Here is a 25,151-nt window from a genome sequence, read left to right as displayed (position 1 = left end):
GGGGGGGGGGGGGGGGGGGGGGAGGAGTCATATAAAATAGATAAACTTAAGTGAGCGGGGCTTTGTTTCAGTAAAACTTTATTTACAGACTAGGCTGCTGACAAGATTTGGCCCAGGGACTATAGGTTATCAACTCCTATACTACAACGTGCACTGCATGAAATATTTTTGTCTGTCTGTCTTACTGCTATAATCCCAGTTCCTAAAATTATGCCGGGCACACAGCAGGAACTAAAATATTTAGTAAATGAATACATGTTCTGGAGGAACATCCATCAAGTAAAAGGAGAAATTGACAAGAAGAAAACTGAAAAAGTGTCTGAATATATGAGTTGGCCTGAGAACAAAAATATTCTAAAAATTGGCTATTATACTACAAAGATGTGAAGCAATAACATATATAGCATATTTCAATTATTTTAAGAATTCTTACTGGTTATAATTGCTAATCATTTTTTAAAATAAAAAGACAAGGTTTTTGCCCTAACCAGTTTGGCTCAGTGGATAGAGCGTCGGCCTGTGGACTGAAGGGTCCCAGGTTTGATTCTGATCAAGGGCATGTGCCTTGGTTGTGGCACATCCTCAGTAGGAAGTGTGCAGGAGGCAGCTGATCAATGTTTCTTTCTCATTGATGTTTCTAACTATCCCTCTCCCCTACTCTCTGTAAAAAATCAATAAAATATATTTTAAAAAAAAGACAAGGTTTTTAAAAGAGCATGTCAGAAGATCATTTGGTTAAAGCAAATGATCTCTGCCATAAAATGACAAAGTATGGGCACATAAGCATTCTCAAATTACATGAATATGAACCATTCTCAACATGGATACTAATCAAAATAATCTAGGCAGTTTTTCAAAGAAGCTTATGAAATCTCCAGTTCTCATTTAAACTCAAGGAATTAAATATTTAGTTTTAAAAAACCTCCATATACACAATATATAACTCTTTGTCTTGAAGAGGAAAACTTTTTTAAAGACACTAAAAAATGCTACATTTGTAGACTTCTAAAATACTCTCTTCTCTATACTCTGACACTTAATGAAATAGAACCCATGAAACATATACATTGAACACAAAAGTGTTTCATATTTTTTCTCTTTTTGGAGGAAAGAAGCCAGGAAATAGAATAAACACAATTCACCCTATCTTACCAATTACAAACATTTAAGTGTGCTTTTTAAACATAAAACTACCTTTAGGGTTCTTACCCGTATTTACAGTTTCCTGGTCAATCATGCCTCCTTCTGCAAAACCTTCCAAGTCGTCCACTTTAACTTTTTCCCATGGTATGTATGTAACTCCAAGGTCCACATCCCAGAATTGTTTGTATTCTGTTTTTACACCTTTGTTTAAAGCCCAAGCAATCTATCAGGAATTAGGAGAGGAAACAGAAAGCTTATCAATACTGTAAAAACAGGGCAAAACATTAAAAAACATGTAGACATTGTAAATACAAATAAAATTAGTTTTAAAAATCAGCTGGACAGGCACAGCATCACTAATGAAAGAACAACAGCCATGAAAAGTTTTCATGTTCTGTTTTTGTTTGTAAAATAAAAACTGCATTAGATTGGGATTGTCTTTATGAAATTTATTTCCACTTCTTACTTTAAGACAACACATTTCCAGGAACAATATCCAAATCTACTTTTCACCATAAAAAATGTCAAGCTACATTATCGATAATTAGAATAGTTATTATAATTTAAACAAAAACTTGGTACTCCAGAAAAGAGACCAGTGACACTGGAGTTTACAGGAAACACTCTGCCATAAAATGACAAAGCATGGGCACATTACCTCCATTGAAAGCAGTTACATTAACATTTTTAATTCAGTTACAGAAACTGATGGAATAAATTATCTCCAAATCGAAGAAATTGGTTATACGAGGTAAAAATGGAAAAATACATAATAATTACTCAGTTTAAAGATTAAAGGAAAATAAAAATAAAACCTTCATAAGGGCCTGGGTTGTATGAAATAGGCTAAAAAGGAGAAATTAATAATATAAATTGACTAAAGTTTTGGGTATTAATCTATCTATATCTAATTCTGTACTCAATAATACTGAAATAATAAATTTCTGTTGCATTTTGCCCATTAAACATTTTTTAAAAATCAATTAAATACAGAAATATCCTAATAATCCAATAAAGCAAAAGTATGTGTCCCCTTACCCCAATCTCACCTTAATGACCTTGGACCCAATTTTATATGATCCAGAACTAAGCTTCTGAAGAGCCCGAAATGCATCTTGTCGATGAACCATGCAGACATAAGCACAGCCCCTGGGAGGAATCATCTATTAAAAAAAATGTTTCCTTTAGAAGGGATATAAGGAGGACGATTCATTCTGGCATTTTATGGTTTTCATGAAAAAGAACATTAACTACTGATGAATACTGAATCATTTCCCTTTTCCTCCTCCAGCTGTTTACTGCTTCAATTCATGTACAACTAATTACTTAGTTTTAAACAAAGAACAAAATCCAAAACCTAGTTGGTCTCACTCTAAGCCATGATGGATGCAAAATCTTAAATCATCACATATCAATTAAAGTGTATCTAATACACAATAAAGAACTATTTTAAAAAGTATACAAACATGCATACAATACCACAAGATAAAAGGAAAATAATATTGTATGGCCCACATATTTGAAAGCATACAATTTATTCACATTATTATTTCACTTTTTCCAAATAATAGTGAGTGATGTGTGAAGAACTATTGTTTGGGGTATCTTAACCTTAATACAAAATCTATAAACTACAATAAGTGATAAAACTAAAGCTTTGGAATTTACACAACTTAATTTTGGCCACGTACTTCTGGAAGTGGGTTTTAAAATGAACAGGAAAATAGCCTCATTGTAAAGATCTGAGACTTTTATTTACAAAGCATTTAATTATTCAATAGACTGCCAGATCATAAAATTATCCTTAATGTATTAATTCAGAAAAAACACACAGAGCCTTTCACTTTCTTTTGAAGAACTCAAAAGGTATTCTATCCCTTTATTATTACCCAATATCTCATAAGTCTATTTGTTAAAAATAAAAACCTTTCCCTCAGTCTTGCTAACACTTCAAGCTACTGTCATTGTAATACCAAACCTTTCAAAAGTGAAATCTACCTAACCCCTACATACTTCTTCAAATCTTATGATACAGACCCAACTCCTTACCAACCAATTGAAAATATTTTTTTCAAGCTCTCAAATAACCTACTAAATGCTAAATCTAACAAACTTTTCTTGGTCCTCAAAGGTCTTCTAAATCTTACATCAATTTTTCAAATCCAGGATTTTATCACTTGTAAAATAGGCACAAAAAAACTTAGTGCCTATTAGTTGTAAGTACTATGCTTTCCCCCCACATAAAGTATTTTATTATCTACTAGAGGCCCGGTGCACAAAAATTTGTGCACTCGGGGGGTCCCTCAGCCCAGCCTGTGCCCTCTTGCAGTCTGGGACCCCTTGGGGCATGACCACCTGCTGGCTTAGGCCTGCTCCCTGGGGGGACTGGACCTAAGTTGGCAGTCAGACATCCCTCTGGCAGCCCGGGAGCCTTCAGGGGATGTCCACTTGCCAGTGGGGAGCAGGCCTAAGCTATAGTCGGACATCCTTAGCACAGCCCTTCAGGAAGAAGAAACTACTCAAAGAAGAGTGGGCAGGGCAAAACCACTGAAAGAATCAAGTTGAGGAGTTAAAGAGTTAAGCTCAAGTGACTGGAGATGCCCTGGCCACACAGGTTTTCTTGTTTAAGGTTGGCTTTGAGAGGAAAAGACAAAGAAGAGAAAGGGAGGAAAGAAGAGGCTAACAAAAGACTGGGACCTCAAAATCCAGCTCTGTCTCCACACTACCTGTGTGCTCACGTGCAGGTGGATTAAAATTCTATGGACTCAGTTTCTTTTTTATAAAAAGGAATTAAACTAGATCACACTAGTTCCCACTAACTCAAAATTCAATGTTTTTAGGGATCAAGTGTTAGACTACTATAAAAAAAGAATTTTTGTTAGAATTCCATTTTAAAAATTAATTAAGCAAGATGATAAACAGCAGAATGTATACAGAAATGATCAAAGTCGAACAATCCTTATAAAGATGTGTACAGACAGATACACTTAGGCTAATTAGAAACCAAAGTGACTCTCCGTAGGAGTGAAAACTCTATTCTTTTTTTTAACCTTAAACTATAATTTAAAATGTGATACTTACATTAATGGATTCAATTTGTCCAAACTCTTCAAACAGGTTGGTTAAATCCTGCTGTGTTGCCTTCTTGTCCACCTGACCAACCCAGAGGGTAGTGCTGCACACTGTCAAGAAAAAAGAGGCAAATGACCTAAATCACGTAGACAGTTCCTTTTTTTAAGGAGCTGAGTAGCTCTACTAACAATAACATTAAAATTTAAGACAGCATATTTAAAATACATGTTTACTGACATTTTTATCTTTTCTATTTAAAATCAACTAAAATCCTAGGTATCTATCCATTTGCATCTATGCCAAGCCAACCTCTATCATGTCACCTGTCCTCAAGCGTGGCTGCATACTTGAATCACTTTGGGTACCTGGATCCCACTGTAAAGATGATGAATAGTATGGAGTATGACATAGTGGAAATTGGGAGTTTTAAAATACTACGGGTAATCCTAATGTGCAACAAAGTTTCAAAACACTTTTCATTGCAATCAAGTATTTCATTACTTTCAAGTATTTTGTTTAAATGTGCATTTTTTTTTTTCAGAGAGGAATAGAGAGAGAAAAACATCAATGGGGAGAAAGAATCATCTATCGACTGCCTCCTGCACACCTCCCACTGGGGCTAGAGCGCGCAACCCGGGCATGCGCCCTGACCAGGAATCGAACTGTTCATAGGCTAACGCTCCTGGTTCATAGGTCGAGGCTCAACCAGTGAGCCACACTGGCTGGACTAAAGTATTTTTCTGTGCTGAAAAGTTTAAATGGATGTTTGTCTCTAATTAACATTTAAATCTCAAAACTGTATTCTATCCTTAAGGAAATAATAATTTCCATGAAAATACGAAGAGCAAAAGACTGAATTAGAACTCCTTAACTGTTACAATAAAAGACTTGGAAGCCACTACCAATTAATAAACAAATGTTACACATGAGACATCTTGTCTACTTTTAGCTGTACTGTTCATGCCTCCATGAATATCTCCTTTTCCTGAACATCTTTTTCTTTACTTTAAAGCAAAAACGAGTCTCCTCCATTCCATGAGGAGGAGACACTTGATTCCCAGAATGCTACTGTGTGTTGATGTTTCATATCCTCTGGACTATTCATAAAAACTCTTGTGTTCTAAGGACCAATGGTAGGGGAAAACTACTGCCTGTGTTTAAAATGTGTTGGGACCACATAAAATTAATATTGCTTCCACGGAGAGATTTGAGATTTAAAAAAAAAATGAGACATCCTTCTCACCATACTTTATGTGCTTTCTGTTTTGTTTTTATTGTGTTTACCCATGAAAATAAAACAACAATAGAAAATAAATTCCATAGTCAAAACTATGTAAATGGTGGTAGCAACATGAAAAATTAGGCGAGGAACTACATGAAAGACACACCAGGTAAAAGCTATATCCTAAAATTGGAGATTCTGAATGCCTTAAATGTAATCATGGGAAGAGGCATGGTAGAGATTTTATGGTCACACCTTCGGCTCCCTTAGTGTCCCTTACCTTAAGAGATAAATAAAAACTTTCAGAGTGAGTTAGAGCGACATTAGATTAACACTGCCTCTCATAATCAGATAAGATTCTAGCAAAATAGCCAAAGATTGCTCAAAGCGCCAGAACTTAGTAAGCAGGTGGCTACTGCCTTTAATTAGAAGCCTGAATTTCCAAGATGCTTCAGCAGTACTATAAGTTATACCAATTATTTATCTATTTCCAAGACAGAAAGAATATATTTGGAGACCTCTGGAAATCAGATCACCTGACTGATGTTCAGCTCTTTGCAAAGAAAGACAATTTGTTCAATTTTATGTAATTTGCCCATCTGCAGTCTGCTGATTCACCTTAGAAGTTATATAACCCACTAAGAATCCTTTAGGCAGAATTTGGCACTAATTACAACTTACTTTCCTGTACCTCACAGTCCTACTACATGAACTCTCCTCTAGCCCTCTCCTAAAATAAACTCCCACTACTATCAAATTTGTTCTAATCATACATTGTAGATTAACATATAGAGGAGGCAAAATTTATACAATCGGAATGTCTCCAATACTATTTCAGTAAGTTTATAATTAGCTTTAAAATTTACATGCTTCCTACAATAATTACTTCTACAGACCTACCTGGTGGTTAACTGGTTAGAACATGAATGCAAAGAAGTCACGGTGTTCATAAAGACACTATGCCTGGTCCACTTCATATATCATTAGTCAAGTCTTAGGTTGAGTAACTTGCATTAAAAAAAAAAATTCAGGCCCAGCAGGTGTAGCTCAGTGGTTGAGTGTCAAGCTATGAACCAGGAGGTCACAGTTTGATTCCCTCAGGGCACATGCCCAGGTTGTGGGCTCGATCCCCAGTAAGGGGCCTGCAGGAGGCAGCCAATTGATGATTCTCTCTCATCACTGATGTTTCTCTCCCACTCCCTTCCTCTCTCTGAAATCAATATAAACGTATTTTTAAAAAATTTTAACTCTCAAACGACCTTAGTATTTGAGTAGAAACTGTTCTTCCTTTCCCTTTTCTCCCCTATCACATTACAAAAGCCAAGGACAAAATTACTCATTTACCAAACCACTTTGCAAATTCTCAGTATTAAAGTAAGATTTAGAGGCTCTGTAGCAGATAACTATTTTCTTAGTATCTGTTGACACCAAAGTTTGTAAAAGCATGTTGTCACTTACCACTTAATGTTTTAGACCGAATTGGAGGTAACCCCTTCTTCTGTCGTTCCTTCTCCCTTTCTCTAGCTCTTCTTTCACTGGAGTATGAACGTGATGATTTCCTCTTTCTTTCTCTTGAGCGCGAGCGTGATCGCTTTCTGTGCTTACGCTTTCGAGATCCAGACCGTGACCTAGACCTTCGTTTTCTTGGTGACCTAAAAAAAATCTTGTTTTACTACTAATGACAATGTTATTCTTATATTAAATTTCTTACTTTGAAGAGAGAGGAAAAAAAGGGTTGTTTTATATTTATCTACCTCTTAAAAAATGTAACTATAATCAAGTATTAAATATGCATTTTCTCAAATACACGAGTCATAAATATTTGTTTTCAATAATTCTACTGAGTCCGGGTTATGATCCACAACCATGAAAAACAGGAAAATGAGACCCTATAAGGGTCTCACTTTCTCTTAGTGTTCCAATTTATTTTTCCAAGAGTCACAAACAGGGACAAAAAACCCAATAATATAAAAAGATCCTTTAGGTGATGTAGATGTTACATTCTTAAAATTACGAAACAAAGAATGTTTCCAACAGAGCATTAGGCCATTATGTAATTCTGCTTACAAGCTTTCAACTTCTCCAACCTGCTTATTAAGGAGGAGCTACAAGACAAATAAGGAAGCCACTGTGCTACAACCAAATTATAACTAACATAACTTGTTTAGCCAAATAATTCAGTGACATGAGGTGGGTTTAGAGAAAGCTGACTGGTCAGGCTCTCATTTAGAAGAGGTAAATACTCATAACGTCTTGAAACAAACAAGAAATGACTGAAAAGGTGATCAAAGATACTGCTCCCTCTTCTAGTATTTACTTACTGTTCAGATTTTCAGGGTACTCATGTGCAGAAAATAGGGTAAAAAAATGTTAAAGACTAATGACTTTCCGTTTTAATGTAGTTTGTAGTAAAGCCAATGTATGCATGCTCCATAAGAAAAACCATCCAACTCAAAGTTGAATGAGCATGTACAATAATGTGCCTTAGCCATGTTGAAAAGCTCACAAAAAAACATTTATAGGATATTTTATAATAGTTTGATATTATGATTACTGTTTATAAAACTTTTGTAGTGTTATCTTTATGATCATTTTTGGTGGTATTATGAGATGAAATGGAATGTGAGAAATACAATAGAATTTCTAACACTTCCTCCACAGCCTGACTAACTGTTGTTCTGAGACATCAATATCCTAAAAGGTGGATGTCATCAAAATATTATCCTATATAATAACCTATTTATTAAAAGGCTAATATGCAAATTGTCCCCTTGGGAGTTTGATCGCTCTCTATGATGTGCGCTGACCACCAGGGGCGGGCAGCGGTGGTGGCAGGGTGCTGAGGGAGTGAGGGTAGGAGGAGGCAGGGAGGCCAGGAGGCAGAGAACTTGATTAGCCCTGATCACTGGCTAGGCCAGCCGTGGGCAAACTACGGCCCGCGGGCCGGATCCGGCCGTTTGAAATGAATAAAACTAAAAAAAAAAAGACTGTACCCTTTTATGTAATGATGTTTACTTTGAATTTATATTAGTTCACACAAACACTCCATCCATGCTTTTGTTCCGGCCCTCCGGTCCAGTTTAAGAACCTATTGTGGCCCTCGAGTCAAAAAGTTTGCCCACCCCTGGGCTAGGCCTACGGACCCTACCCGTGCACAAATTTCATGCACCGGGCCTCTAGTTAACTATAATCAGACACAATCCAAAATCAAGGTCTCATGATATGGCTGTGATTCATGTATATTATTCAAATAAATGACCACAGATATATCCAAGTAAAAACAGAACAAATTATTTTCTGTTTAGCAAATTCTGAATTACTTCTTTCTGAGACAATATAAGATATAATTCTAAGAAAAAAAATTTCCTTACATCTTGATGCAAAGAAATAAAGCCAACATTTTAAATGTTTACAAACAACTATTTTTAAATATCATGTAGAACCTTGAACGAGAGCGTGAATGTGTTCTTGATCTCGAGCGAACAGCCACTTTCTTTGCTTCTTGTTCAAAGATCTCCTCTTCCGCTCCATCTTGCCCTTCATCTATATCCATGTCCTTAATAGTCAAAAGAAGAGCAAACAAACAAAATGCCTAGTTTAGAATCAGTACATGTTGACATTTCTTCCTTACAAACTACTCATGATAGTAGCATTAATGTCTAATAGTAAAACAGAGTGCAGAGCTTAGGTAGGGAGAAAAAACATTCAGGATACTATTGTTTTACATAAAATGGATAATAAAATATTCTACCTAAAATAAAAATTACCGTCTTTTATAATATTTTTCTCTAATTTATAAATTTATGACCCAAAAAAGCATTTACTTTTTACCTGTTGCTGAATATCTATGGAATCATCCAAATTTGCTTCAGGTTCAAGGAAATGCTGTTGACTGCTCCCTTGTGAGGGTGACGCGGAATGCTCTGATCCAAATGTTCCTTCTTGACTATCCTGAGGGGTTGCCTATTGAGAATATATACAAATACACAAACATTGAGAAATAGTGAATATTATTACAAGTGAAAATTTAAACACACAAACATGACAATTTCTAAAATTTGAGCCCAAAGCATAAAGAAATTCTATGTTTAATCTTTTATGATCAATCTAAACTTAAACTTTTGTGCAAATCCAAGTTTAATTAAAAGCAAAGCAGAACTTCATAAAAGAGGAGAAGACTACAATGTTAGAATAGAATGAGAAAATCAAGTGGGTCTTCAAGTGAATTTTTAATTGCGGAAAATATAAACTATCAAGAATTAATAAAGGGAGGATATCATGAATGATATGTAATGGTAACCTCCACGTGTGGTCAGGGCGACTATGTTTAGAGTGGCACTAGTAATCCTATTCTTTTCTCTAGGACACTATTAAAACTTTTAGACAGCCATATTGAGCTTACTGGTAAATAAAAATGCTTAGTTTTTTTTTTCTTATTAACCCTATCTTAAATACAGTAGGGCAATTGAATTGGTAGAGCCAATTAAACAATTTATTTGATTTGCTACTCTGTTGCTATACCTTCCAATTCTAAATGTTTTTTAAACACTATCTACCTTATGCATTAGAAAGTCGTTTTTCTTCACCACTCCCTTTTCTTCACTCATTTTTTGACAATGACGCTTTTAAGAACATCTACTCCTTTCAAAAGGGTGTTATTACTGTATCTTCTAAAATTATGAATAACATAGAGCAATTAAGTAAGCCAAGACGGGAGAGACTGAGATTCCTTAGGATCACATACTCAAGTTTGTATTATTTTCACCTTTCACTCCAATAACTTGGTGTTAATTACGAGCTGGTCAAGAGTACTACACCTTGAATTTCCTGCTTCTCCTAAACCTTGTGAAATAAAACTGGAATTAAGGCAATTCCAAAGTGTCTCGATAGATGAACAAATCTGTTTTTGGATAAACTCTTCCATCACGACAACCCTTTGCCTCTGTAACAGCACTGAAGTAACTATCCCTCTTCCATATTTCCAGTCCTTCACTTGTACCTGTTACAGAAATTAGAATTCTGCCTATGTCCCCACGATGTATGCGCTTCATCAGAGAAGAGGTTACTTGAGGACTTGCTTTTCTGTTCACCTCTGTGTGTATTATTTGTCTAACAACGCTTATTTTAAATGTCTGTGAGGTTGTATTAAATTCATTTTCACCAAAAAGTTGTGAATACAGGCCGGCCGGTGTGGCTCAGTGGTTGAGCGTTGACCTATGAACCAGGAGGTTCTGGGTTCGATTCCCAGTCAAGGGCACATGCCGGGTTGTGGGCTCCATCAGTGTGGGGTCTCCATCCCCAGTGTGGGGTAAGGAGGGGGCGGCCGATCCATGATTCTCTCTCATCATGGATGTTTCTATCTCTCTCTCCCTCTCCCTTCCTCTTTCTGAAATTAAAAAAAAAAAAATTGTGAATATTATAAAGATTAGATATTTCATTTCACTAACCTTCAATTTTCTATGGTAGAAAATGGGAGTCAAAAGACCTATCTCATCAGCATTAAATGTAATCACCCTAATAAAGTTCTTGCCACATGGTAATAGCTGAAGTAAAGGCAGCAGTCTATTCTGTCATCACTGCCATCAACAACAGCAAAAGCATCATTACCTTACTTGAGAGAGAACTCACTGAGTGGAGAGGAACTAAGTTGTGGTACTGAAAGCCCATCTCTGTTTCTGTTCTCCACTTCCAGGATACTGAGATTAATTTCTACAATGGTCTCAATCCATTCATAAGTTGCTTGTGTACATTTTGATTACAGAAAAAACTGTTAAATCCTAAAAAGACTAATCTTCCTAATAATAGTTGAAGAAAAATCACCATATTTAATAAGAAAATTCAATTTATAGAATACAGACAGCAATAATTCTAAAGGCCACAAGATGGAGTTATAAACCTTTTGAGGCTGCTGCTGTTCCAGGAGTTGTTGCCTGAGATGTTCTAGGTTTTGTTGCTGTAGTTGCTCTGCTATCTGATGAAAAATGGAATTGTTCACAGATTCTGAAACGTGAGAACTAAAAGGAAAAACAAGTGGAAATATATTTTAAAACCCAGTAAAGATAATATAAAAATAACGAAGTATTTAACCCTGACCTCAATGCCAAGGAAATGAAACATACTCTACTACAATGTTTATTTTTGGAATACTAACTAAGAAAATGGAATACCTCAAAACATTACTATGTTAAAATAGAAATATACTCTTCAATAGTGTTTCAATATATGACATGTTAGAGACACTCTGATAGATTTGATATTACTATCTCATGCTATTAAATATGTTAGTACTTTTTACAATAGAACATTTTAAGAAAAGCTCAATTAAACTTCTAAAATCAGTTTAAAAGTATTTAAACAGTCACTTTAACTTCTCTATGAAATAGTGGGAAAAATGTTCTATTAGTACATATGAAATCTATAATTATAATTGACAATAAAATTCATAAAATTAATCTGCTTTCTTTAAAAAAGCCCTCATGTTATTAGATATGCTAACAGAAACAATGTTTAAATAGGAGGAAATAATTTAACTATACTCTGGGAAATTCACACCTGGAATTCTGGGTGCCACAAGGTAAAAGGAACAAAAAAGAGGGCATCCCAAAGGGGACAATCAGGATGGTGAGAAGTCTTGAAACAGTTAAAAAAAGAGTACGTCATCTGGAGCAAATAAGCCTAAAGAGAAGAATGATACCTATTTTCAAAAACTAAAGGGCTATGTCTCAAATGATAGTGGAGCAAATGTTTCCTTGCTTCAGAAAGCAGAACGGGGATGAGTGTGTAGATGGCAAATCAAAAACAGGATTCAGTAACAAAAGAACATAAAACAATAATAATTACTTAACTTCTCATAATGGAAGGCATTACTATATTGGATAAATACCTTGCTGTCAAGATTATTAAAGATAGATGATTCTTATATTGTTCAAGCAACTGATCTACATAATTTCAAATGCTTCTTCTAACTTCACAACTCAACCTAAAACATCAGTTGTTAATTGTTTCAAGTACAATCTTTTTATCAAAATAATACATTTGTATTTTATATTATGTAAATAATCTTTAAATACATTATCCCAATATATAAAACTAATAAACCGTTTGAAACAAGATTCCCAGAAGTTCTCCCCATTCATCAATCCCCTTCCACTCTCCCACCTTCCACACCACACCCAATGTTGTTTTCATGAACCTTCACAAAATTTAGGGCTCTGCAGAACTGGTGGGGGTGGGGAGGCTGAGCTAAATAAAAACATACAATCATTTCTTTAAAAAAAAAAAAAAAAGATCCCCCCCCTAGCCAGTTTGGCTCAGTGTGAAGAACAGCAGCTGAGGTCTGAAGGGTCCTGGGTTCAATTCCAGTCAAGGGCATGTACCTCAGTTGCAGGCCAGATCAACGGGCATGGTCAGGGCATGCGGAAAGGCAACCAATCGATGTGTCTCTCTCACATTGATGTTTCTCCTCTGTCTCTCTCTCCTGTTCACTCTCTCTAAAATCAATGGCAAAATATCACCAGGTGAGGATTATCAACAACAACAAAAAAAATCCCTACAACCCTAACCTCTACTTCTGATTAGTCTGATACACTTCCAGAATTTGGTATACTTCCCAGAAGTGGCCCCTGGCACTAGAAGCAAGCTTCTTTCCTATTATTTCAAATATTCTTACAAGTGAGATAAATAAAGCCTAATATAGATACAGAAAATATCACAGCTAAATTTATCAACATTCCCATAAAGACTTTTCATATAGCCAACTATCTGCAAAGATCTGAGAGTCAAAATAATATAGTGAGGCAACGAGAAAACCATCCTACCATCATTTTGTAATGTTAGAACAAAACAGCCTAACTTATTCAAAGGATATCTAGTAGTTCAGAATGCAGCATTCCATCCAATGCTTATTTTAAAAAACCATCAAACATTTATGGTTATAAAGAAAAACATAATGATGCTTACAGTTGAGAAGTTGGAATTTCTTTTTTGGGTTCTTCACTATGCTCAGAATCTTCTCCAAAATCAAACCTATCCATCAACTTCTGGGGGGAGGGGGTGTGGAACGGGAGGAAGAGAAAGAGAGAGATTAAGAAGTGCTTCTCACAAATATGTTACAAATGCTATTTTATTTAAAGGTCAATTACATCCCACTAATTTATCTGTATTACTCAATAGTTAATATGAAAATGTTTCATATAATCCTTTCATGTTATAATATACTAAAACATTTTGAGTGGATCTTTTCTTGAAAAAATTAGAATCAAAATAAAGTGGCTTGCCAATGGTAATAAAGCTTGATAAAAATATCTAGGACTATAATCAATGATCTATTCCTAGTACAGTTTTCTTAAAATGCTCCACTGTTTTCTAAATGATCAATTTGAAGAATTTTACGTGGTCTAGCTATTTAGAGTCAGGCTAAATTACACTTAGAAGCTGCTGGCTGAAAAAATCTAGTAACTCAATAAATCATTATTTTCTATGGAAAATAATAATAGCAAAAATAAATTATGGGTAACACTTCCAAGGTATTTTAATATTCCCATAATTAACAAGAATAATGAACATATCACACAATAAGCTATACGTGAAAAGTTTTCAACTTAAAAAACATGATAGACCTCAATTTATCAAAATATTATAGAATAATGACAACTTGTAGAAAAGTTGTTCTTTGAACTTACACAATGAACAGCTTTAATTTTAGCAGGTTAAAATTATAGAACACCATAATTAATACATTTGTAACATCCAAAAAAGAAATTTAGAAATTCAGAAAATAATAATTTGCCTTAATGGTGAATTCACAATTTTACTGACCTAAAAATCGTTTATCTTTATGCAAAGGAAAATATTGTAAATGTTTCAAACAGAATTATAAAAGTACTTAATTTAAGAAATTTGAGCCTTTTGTAAAACTGGTAACATCTTGTACAGTAGATATTGAAATAATTCTATGATAAAACTCAATTACCTACATGATAGTATATAAAATCCCATAATTCACATAGAACAGACTTGATAACTTAATTTCTACCTTGTTAAAAGACACTCCCTGTTCTAAGGGATTGAGCGTATTGGCTGCTGCAGCTGCAGCTGTAAGCTGTGCGGTCAGAGCCTGCAACTGAACAACAAGACCAGCATCCAGGGCCTGCAGAATGGAAGGCTGGGGCTTCTGCTGTTGTATCTGTAAAGTTTGTATTAACTGCTGAAACTGGAAGGGAAAAAACAGGAAAATTAATACAGACAGGTGCTGGGTTTTATCAGAATGCCCATCTAAAGCTTTTAGTCAATAGAATTTGTTCTAGTTTTTGGAGATGAAGAAAAAAATGTAAACTAACACAAAACAAGAGTTAATTTTTTAAAAAATAAATTTTGTGTGCCTTACATAGAACATTCCTTAATAAATTTGTCTTGCTTCTGGAAAGTCAGAAAACAAAAAAGTGTTCGTTCAATGATAACCAGATAAAGAACTCATCACAAGCAGACTCATTTCTTTTCACTAAGCTTTTCATCTCTTCTTCAATTAACTTACTTATAATCTCTGTAAAAGGACAAGCACTGACTACAACTGCTTTTACTATCTTTCAGATCTGACATCTGATAGCATGTTTCCTCAAAGCAGGAAAGCAAAGAAATCTGTCCCTTGAAGCAGAGTCCAAAACTAAGGAAAATAAAGGTGAACAGTGCAACAAGAGTTGAAAGTAACCGTTCTTCCCCCTTCTTCTCATCCACCCTCTTAGCGGGAGAAAGTACAAACACCACTCAAGATGACAGTAAAATAATTTCATGCCTATCTAAAATAGCAACATTAAGAAACAAAGGAATCACTAAGCTATCAAATAAACATTTACTACAGACTGCTAATATAATACCAAAAAAAAAATACTTTAAAAATATATGATGGTTGAATTACCGCACTGAGGAAGCTACAGAACAGACAGAATGAAGGGAGGAAGAAAGGGAGAGAGAGAAAGGAATAAAGGGAACTGGGGAGGGAAGGAGGAAGAGAGGCCATATCTTTCCTTTACACACTTTAACTGCCCCTTTTGGCACCCCATTTTTCCCCAATAGCACTGTTATATTTTCAGTCACCCAGGTATAAACCAGTGCAGGATCCTACTTTTCCTCTACTCTGCACTTGATATTCTATCAATTACTGTGTCTTCTTGACTCTATGTATTATTTCTCCTGGAAAATCCCATCTCCTGCTAAAAGTATTTATTTTCATAAGTATTTTTAAAAATGGAAACATTTACTTTATGAATGATTTTCAAAGTATCAGTATCACAAAATAAAATTAATAATCCAATAATTTTATGTATTATCAATTCAGTTTCCTAACTGTGCCAAAAATGTAGAAATTGGGTCTGATATATGAATATAATTGAATTGGTTTTTATATTGTCCCTTTTTTTTGAGATTGTCCTTTTTTAAAGTCCCTACTACTTTTCACATAGTCATTATTCCCTTACATTATCATTGTTACCAAAACAAAGATACTCCTCTCTCCAGACCTTCTCTCCTCTCCCACCCATTGAAGTATAGTTCAGATCATGTGACTTCAACATAAAAATATCTAGCAATTCACCACTGCTTTTTATCAATCCTTTATTTCTCAGCTCACCATTTATGTATAGTAAAACCCAGGCCCCACACTTTAATCTACCATTTCAACTTTTTCACTAATAACTTACAAGTATAGGCACAGGCCACCTTACCTTCCAGACAACTCAACTCATCTTTTGTATACCCAATATACATTATTCATTCCTTCTACAAAAAAGTGTTAAATGCCTGTTTGAACCTAGAAACTACAGATACAGCAGTGAACAGAACAAAAACCCTTGCCCTTGTATAGCATACATTCCAGTAGGAAAAAAACAGAATAAACAAAATAAGTAACTTATACACTGTAACAAGATAGTAAGTGCTAAGAAAATACACACACATTCTAGACCAGTGGTTCTCAACCTGGGGGTCGAATGACCCTTTCACAGGGGTCACCTAAGACCATAGGAAAACACATATATAATTACATATTGTTTTTGTGATTAATCACTATGCTTTAATTATGTTCAATTTGTAACAATGAAATTGGGGGTCACCGCAACATGAGGAACTGTATTAAAGGGTCGAGGCATTAGGAAGGTTGAGAACCATTGTTCTAGACCGTGCATTATGAAACAATCCATTAGGAAAATGAGTTCTATATCATTGTCAATATAAAAAAGCTTCTCACCTGCTGGCCTTGAGGACTTTGTAAGATCTGAGCTACAGCTGTAAGTGTATCTGTATTTGCTATCTGGGATACCCATGGATCAGGTAAACCTTGGACCACATTGGCTGGAGTAACAGGTGTCACAGGAGTTCCTTTAAAAAGAGACATCACACCCACCCCAATAAATTTGTAAGTAAATAAATAAAGCTTGAAAAGGTAGAGAAATTTGCTCTGTCACTTTCATAAAACACATACAAACTTATATAAATGTTTTATTTTATTGTCTCTATTTTGAAAAATCATTACAGAATTAGATAGGTTAAAATACCAAAAGGATGGTCCATTCTTATCTACAATTAACTACTTTAAATTACTACTATAATACTTAGCAGTCATTAAAAATCTTACTACAAATGAAAATCAATTACATAAAAAATTAACCAAAATACAATCTTCAATGAAAAGTTATAAACTAGTATGTATAAAGCTATTTTTGTCCAAAAATGCATGCACACACCAAAAACTAAATATATACCAAAATGTTAACAAATGTAATTCTTGGATATGATAAAGTATGTCAATTAAAACTCAAGAACTGATTTTGAGATTATTAAAGCATTATTGGCTCCATCAAATTTTTTCATGGTTTCTTATAATACTATGTTTCTCTAATATATTGTGAAATATTATCAAGTTGATTTGCATAGAAGTTTAAAAGATTATAGGCAGTTAAATCAGGAAAAACCTAGCTGACATGACACACCAATTTCCCAAAGGCTTTTTGTGTTTTTGTATCTAAGGACTAAAAATATTCAGCTCCCTAGTTTTTAGAAATGAATTACACACAAATGTAATTTCTGAATTTATTTTTCCTTCAAATTACTTTTCAATTACCTAGTCTAGTCAAATTCTCCTGCACTGTGGAATCATTATCATATATATGAATAATCACCTGAGAAGTATGGGCACAATATTTGGAGAATAAGTCTGTATCAAAGCAACATACCTGGGGTATTGCTCATGGCAGCAGTAGTACTGGCCAGGACAGGTGTGACAACTGGAGGAGGAATTCCTGCTGCCATATCCAAAAGAGGCTGAATAATCTCACTCTTAAATACATTGTTCTTCTGCCATAAATTCAATACTCTCACTATTTTACTCTAGAAGAAAAAAGGAAAATGACACTGATTTTTTTGCTTTTAAACCTTAGCACATACTATTTGGCCAGTGGGTGGGAAAAATGGATTAAAATAATTTCTACAGAACTTTCCAGCCCTGAAATTGTTTCTATAATTTTGCATTCGGTAACCTTAACTGACTTGGGAAAAAACCACACAGATTCATTCTGACAGATACACAAGTTAAGCTAAAGCTACGCTTAGCAGAAGGCGGGAAGGGCAACTAGGTTTCAGCTGCCATGTGAAGTCTAATGAGATCACGGTTATGGTTGGCTGGAGAAATGTCAAGCTGCTGCGGCAGGTCAGGATTCACATCAGTACTAAAGTCATATTTGTAGTTGATTTTAACTTTATCTTTTAAACAAGTAACACCAAGACAAAGTAGTTATCATACGTGACTTTATAAAAAATTTTATTTTAAAACTGTCTAAGGACCGGGGAGGTTACTTCCTCAAATAAGAATTTAACCAAATTTACACTCTTTCACAACTGTTCAGCATACAAAAGTTCTTTAAATAGCACTAAGTATTAGTTATTATTGGAACATTACTTACTCAATTAGGAAAATAACTTAAATAACAGGCTGAGCTTAAATATTAAAGAGACTTCTACATTAATGTATATATTTTGTAATAGTAAAAGCAGCAATTTTAAAAATGAAGATCTGGTTCATTTTTAAATCCCTTATAATATTATACTGATGATTTTCAAAGTATGTCCAATCTAGATTAATATGCAAACTTTTGTATTTCAAATGAAGCATAGAAAAATACACAAAGAATGCTTCATACCTTCTGATTTGACTCTCCTTTCTTTGACGTGAACACTTAAAATGTACCTTACAGTTTTTTGCTTTATAGAAAGAAATCTTCTAGTTCCCAAGACAATGGCTAATTCAAAATTAGCCAGTCTCTGACAAGTTTCATGTATGTATCTATCTACATGCAAATAGTGCCTCAAGACTATGATTGAGATTATAGTGCCAATGTCATCTTTCCTACTACGGTTAAAAAATAAACAAATAACTCTGTACCTTAAACTCTATTATAACTAAGAAAATTATCATGAAGTTTACAAACTCAACACTAATTTGTTGTTCATAGTAACTGATAGAAATCCAAATCTAAATTAGTGATATTTCTAAGTGTTTAACTTCAAAAAATGTACACATAAAATTTTAAATTAGTTATTTTAGATGGGATTCTAAGGTGTCTATTTTAAGAATCACTTATGAGAGGTCACTTAAAATTGGAAACATTCTTTTTGCCTGCAGAGAATTATCAAAGTACCAAAGTAAATGTAAAAGAAAGTTTTGTTTCTCAAGCAAGCATATTCAAGGATTGTTTACAAAAATTGATACAATATCTCCATATATATCCATTATAACATTTTTTTCTTGATTAAAGACTGTAATTATTAAAAATAAAAACTACCTAAGTTTTGTGGCTCTTCTTTAAAGCAACCATTCTTCTTCATCTATTCTTATCTTTTCCTACATAATCAATATTGCAATCAATCTGGTCAGAAGAGCACAATAAATTTCCAAATCAACACACAAAATAAGTAAATTCTAGCATCTTTGCGCATGTATGAAGATAAACAACCCCTTGTTATTCTCCCTCAGGCTGTAAGGCCTTTTTTGTGTGGTACAGAATATTTACTCATTCAGACCTAGCAGGCCTAGTAGTGTGGTTTCCAGCACCAATAAAACTCTACCATTACAAAAGAATTCTGAGATGCAGGTTAGTTATTTTCTATTAGTTGCTTCACAAATCTGTTTTTCACAGACACTAAATAGGTAAATGAAGTCAAACAATCAAAATTCTGAATTGGTCATGAATGTGAATAAATAAAATTTTAGTATAATCCCAAAAGCTCATGATAGCAAGTTTCCTTAGCATCAATTGTTTCAATAAATTAAAAAGTAGCAAAATCAACCTACATCTTTCCACTCTGTTTAAAAAGATTCTAAGAACAAAAAGGAACATGGGTAGTATAACTAAATATTCAAATTCAGAATAACTGAACAGAAAAAGTAACATAAAATCATAAATTAAGATAATCTAAAGAGTCTCATTAAGCCCCAAAAGGTAATGTTATCTGTCCACTTTAAAAAAAAGAAGAAGAAGCGTACCTTGTCATCCCCAGGGCAACGATATAAATTCTGGAAAGTGCTAATGATGTTATTACTAAATCTGGGTGCAAACACGTCCTTTTCTTGACCAAACTGATGTCGAGATTGTCGTACAATGGAGTCAATAACATAAAGTCCAGGTACCTTGTATTCTGGTTTACACTGATTAAAAAAAGAAGAGTTGAAAGGTAAGGAAATGAGAAGATAAAATTCCTGGCAGACAAAAATCATCGTAAGTCCTATACAAGCACTGTTCATTTTAAGGTTCTGCATATTCAGACATTGACTATTCCCCATTCCATCTGTCTGGAGTAGCACTTTAAAGAATCTACTTGGGCTACTCTACACACTCATTTCAATTGTCAATCACCTAAGTTCCAATGTAGGACTGCACAATTGTCCTAAATAACAAAAAAAAAAAGAATAATTTTAAAAAATTACAATTAAAAATGACGGGCAATGATTTTGCAAAGCCCAATGGAAGGAAGCAGAAAATCCAGGAAAGAAGAGCTCTGAAAAAGCATTGCCAAGGTGCATCAGCTTTCATGTGAAAGAGGTAACAATAGGGTTTCTGTACTAATGTAGAAACAAATACCAAATGGCAAATTATAGCGTTCTAAATGTACTGAGCCTGAAGTTTCAAAACTTTTCTCAAATACCACACCTGTAAAAAGTTAAGACACTCCCATTCTGATTCCAAGAATTTATTATACAAAAACATTTTTTAGCTATTCCAAGGATGTTCCTCAACCTTCATGTCCGTTACCCAAATTGAAGAACATAAAGTCTCCTCCTTTCTTGCCACAAGCCTTTCTAGCCTATTTAGTTAGGTGAGCACAATTCAGAATCCTTTTACTAACAAGTTCACTGCTTTTAGTTTGTCTTCATATCCAAAAGCATAATAAAACCTGTTTCCCAAACATATTGTTGATTAAAATGAAATCATGGCTGCAAAAAGCAGGTTCAACTTTTGGATCTAATTAAGTAATTTCCTAGAAATCATAAACAGCACCAAATCAAAATTATGTTCTTGGAAACTCAAGTACCAGTGAGAATACACCCCCAACACAAAAACACACATTTCTATTAGGACTTTTAACTGATAAATGAGTGATTTCACTCTGAAAAAAACCAAGATGATATATTTCATATGTTCCTTCAAATTCTTTTTAAGAACCTTTTCCTTAAGGTATTTATTAAGTCAAGAAAATGAAGAGACCTTTAGCACCAATTCACAAGCACTGATTCCAATTCCTGATCAGGGCACATACCCAGTTCAGGCTTGATCCCCAATAGGGGGCGGCATGCAGGAGGCAGCCAATTGATGATTCTCTTTCATCACTGACGCGTCTATCTCTCTCTCTTTCCCTTCCTCTCTCTGAAATCAATGAAAAACAAACAAACAAAAAAACACACACACATTTAAATTTCCCCCCAGACATTGACTAGGGAATGTCATTCCTCTTTGGCATTCTCTCTAAGGAAGACTTTAAGACTCAACAGGAAGCTGTATGGGCTATAACAGCCGTGGGCAAACTACCGCCCTCGTGCCGGATCCGGCCGTTTGAAATGAATAAAACTAAAAAAAAAAAGACCATACCCTTTTATGTAATGACTAGGGGCCCGGTGCACAAAAATTTGTGCACTCGGGGGAGGGTAATCCATTTAACTTACCAAGATGGCATCTCACATTTGATGAGGACATGACACTTGAAACACAGGGTTCAGACACCCACACAATAGGGCAGAACCTACTCCAGCATTAGCCAAGGGTTTGGCTCACTTTTGAAGGCCTCCTATCCTCTCTCTTCTTCCCTCCATTTTCTCACTCTAGTTGTTGAAAAAGAGATTTCTTGTGACATTCTATTTTCTCTGTTACTTCAAGCAGAAAGCCTCTTATGGCAGAATTATGGTGTTCTCCTATAACAAGTGGTGGCTCCAAGAGCGCTTCAGAGTAGAGCTCTGGGATTGGGGACAGAGCAGGGCTATGGGATTGATACCCACACCCCATTTTGTTTCATCTGAAATCTCCACTATGTCATACCATGAGGCTTGTGGGTTAAACATGGGAGGGAAGAAAGAGCCTTATCTAATTTTTTTATTAGATTTTGTATTTTATTCATACTTGAATTGGAAAAAAGATCCGGGTGGGGGGAAGGGAGAGGAAAAAGTATATTCAGGAAGACATTAAAGATGAACTTAAAAGGCCCCAATTAAATTATATGTAAAAAATTTCAAATATATTTAAAAAAGAAAACTAAACTAAATCTTCAGTGTTACTGGCACCACTGTTAAATAAGTCAAATGGAAAAATTTACCTGGATGGAAATGTCTGGCACTCTGTCTTTAATATGGTACCATTTTACAATGTATTTTTTGTGTTGTTTTTTTTCTCTTCAAGAAGTCAATATTTCAAACTATAAATACACAGTGTAATCTTCTGTCAATAAAATGAGGTCAGCTTTCCTCTGGGTCTCCTTTAAAACTGGAGATCATTATCTCCCTACTCCAATCCCCTCACCTACTTAAAACACTTACTTTTTTTTTTTGAAAAAGAACAGGAGTCTCTCAATTCCAAATTAACTCTTTGGCCTTCCTCAGGCCTAAAACAATTACTTGCAAGAGAATCATATTGGGATTCAAAGTCCATTGAGCATCTGGGGGCTGAGCTACAGAAACAGGCAGAGATCGAGCAATGAAAGGGAGTCCCATCCTTGCTATGTGCTCTTGAATACCATTAGCCAAAGAGAATGCTATACATTGAGAAATTTAGAAGCAGGAAGTCATCTCGCTGGGGGCACAATAGTTACAATACCTCCGTCTAAAACAGACCGTACCCTTTTATGTAATGATGTTTACTTTGAATTTATATTAGTTCACACAAACACTCCATCCATGCTTTTGTTCCGGCCCTCCGGTCCAGTTTAAGAACCCATTGTGGTCCAGTTTAAGAACCCATTGTGGCCCTCGAGTCAAAAAGTTTGCCCACCCCTGGGCTATAACCAACTACACAAGTGGTGAAACAGTTGAACAGATTGTATACCTCGTTCATTGTGGTGGGAAATTTAGCATGATGACTGAAGAATGTGGCAGTGTGGACAAAACCGAAACTCTACAAAATCCTATATAATAAGACCCTAACATGCAAATCGACCACACAGCCAAAAGACCGGTGGAACGACCGGTCGCTATGACGCGCACTGACCACCAGGGGACATACGCTCAACGCAGGAGCTGCTGCCTGGTGGTCAATACACTCCCATAAGGGGAGCGCCGCTCAGCCAAAAGCTGACAAGCACAGGGCGGTGGCGGGAGCCTCTCCCGCCTCTGCTGCAGGTGGGCAGTAAGGAGTGAGGGTCCCAGACTGTGAGAGGGTACAGGCCAGGCTGAGGGAGCTCCTCACTCCCATGCACAAATTACAAATTTTGTGCACCAGGCCTCTAAGTTTCATTAATAAAGCTCTATAAAGCTTCATTAATAATCATTATACTTGACTGAGAGGTGTTTCTCCTTCGAAGAAGAGGAATGATCAAAATGTGCCAAAAACTAACTCTGAAGGCTACATATTACAAGTTCAGGGTAGCCCTCCTGGGACCTTTAACTTTTAGATTGTACAACTGAGGCAAAAGTTGTTAGCTGTGTACTTTTGATAGTTATAATTAACCTAGTTATTAATAAAAGGAAAGGAACACAAGGAAGGCCAAATATTATAGGCATGTCACTTGGGCAGCTTCACCAGGAAACTAAAGCTTTACACTCCCCAGGGACTCACTGGTCTGTGCCCCACAGATGGCTGGGGAAGGGACTGGATGCAGAGAGAATAGCTTCATACCCAGTAAAGTTGGGATGACATTGAAGGTACCTGCCTATCAGTGACACCTGGGAATAAGTCATTAGCCAGAAGGGTGTGGCTACTGCAAAGGAGCAAAATTTGGGATATTTAATTCCCTAAACAAAGGACTACACTCTCTTTTTGCTCTTGGCTCTCTTGGGACTCTTGTTGCATGGGGGGCTCGAGTTCTCTTGGTTCCCCTGCTTTTGCCCACACACAACGGACTAATGGGCAACTAGCCTGAGGCTGAACTGGACCTGGCTGCAACATGGAACGCAAACTCTGGACACTGGCTTTGCTTCTAGCTCTGCTGAAGCCCCAGCTGCACTTCTATAACTGCACTAGGGAAAATGGGACTTTGAAAACCCAGGGATGTAATTCCACACAAATAAAAATCATTCATTCTCTAGTGTGAGTCTCAGAAAATTCTTTTTCTAGATGTCAGAATGACTCCAACCCCAGCATGCAGTGCAGAAAAGGAAACCCCAATTTCCCCGATAACACTTTGTTTGGTTTAAGTTTGTCGTACAGTTTCTCTAAGAACTCTTTAAATGTGGATGTGGTTTGTTACTGTCGCACTTTTTAAAACAAAAACTATACTTGAACAGTTCCAAATTATATATACTATACAAAGCTTCTCCTCCAATAGGTTTCTTATTTATGTGGAATTTCATGTATTGCAGTGTCCTACAAATGAAGATTAAATTCCATCCATTTTCTTCACTTGAAATAAAAATGTTCCCTCAGCTACTGACTTGCTTCTTCGGATTGACTCTACAATTATCACACAATAAAAATAACTGTGCTCACCCAAGGAGTTCCTAAGATTCTGAAATAACTAATTAAAAGTGCCCTTGCCCCAAATCAAATCAGTCAAAAAACATTAATGCATAAATTCATATTTATCCTTTAGTCCCTACTACTCAAACTGGTTTAGGAACTAAAAGCAAAGGCATCATCTCGAAACAGAAATGCAATCTGAGCCCCTCCCACATTAGTGAATCAGAGTCCACATTTTAACAAGATCCCTAGGCACTGCTCTAGACATTCAAACCTTTTCAGAAAGACTTTTAAAGGCTTTAGAATTTCCAACTACCAATGTTTTGGGGCTCCTGGGCTGCCAGAGAGATGGACTGCCAGCTTAGGCCCGCTCCCCTAGGGAGCGGGCCTAAGCTGGCAGGTGGACATCCCCCAAGAGGTCCTGGACTACCAGAGGGCGCAGGCCGGGCTGAGCGACCCCCCCTCGAGTGAATGAATTTTCGTGAACTGGGCCTCTAGTTAGAAAATAAAGTAAGTGAACAGTCCGTTAAAACAATTTCAACTTGGGTATTTGATTTAAATGAGAAGAGCAC

At 35.6% G+C, this 25,151-nt stretch overlaps 1 protein-coding gene across 6 annotated transcripts in view; it reads right to left on the bottom strand.

The window, feature by feature from the left end:
* Positions 1–25,151, bottom strand: part of SCAF8 (SR-related CTD-associated factor 8) — a 148,809-nt gene that overhangs the window by 84,537 nt on the left and 39,121 nt on the right. For 5 of the 6 annotated variants that reach the window (XR_313967.2, XM_005872872.2, XM_014545054.1 and 2 more), the window contains 12 exons: positions 19,968–20,129; positions 17,662–17,815; positions 16,677–16,807; positions 14,472–14,648; positions 13,397–13,476; positions 11,334–11,451; positions 9,269–9,400; positions 8,881–8,993; positions 6,896–7,089; positions 4,225–4,325; positions 2,193–2,306; positions 1,210–1,366 (listed from right to left, as the gene is read on the bottom strand). Coding sequence is in view for 5 of the 6 variants with exons in the window: in XM_005872872.2 (XP_005872934.1) it covers positions 1,210–1,366; positions 2,193–2,306; positions 4,225–4,325; positions 6,896–7,089; positions 8,881–8,993; positions 9,269–9,400; positions 11,334–11,451; positions 13,397–13,476; positions 14,472–14,648; positions 16,677–16,807; positions 17,662–17,815; positions 19,968–20,129 (1,633 nt within the window). In the remaining variant the exon portion in view is untranslated. The remainder of the gene's footprint in view (positions 1–1,209; positions 1,367–2,192; positions 2,307–4,224; positions 4,326–6,895; positions 7,090–8,880; positions 8,994–9,268; positions 9,401–11,333; positions 11,452–13,396; positions 13,477–14,471; positions 14,649–16,676; positions 16,808–17,661; positions 17,816–19,967; positions 20,130–25,151) is intronic. The other variant, XM_014545056.1, reaches the window with a different exon arrangement.

Source organism: Myotis brandtii, unplaced genomic scaffold (assembly GCF_000412655.1).
Source record: "Myotis brandtii unplaced genomic scaffold, ASM41265v1 scaffold395, whole genome shotgun sequence".
NCBI lineage: Eukaryota > Metazoa > Chordata > Mammalia > Chiroptera > Vespertilionidae > Myotis > Myotis brandtii.
The sequence above is the reverse complement of the archived record's forward strand: the minus strand, read 5'-3'. Positions and strand labels throughout refer to the sequence as shown.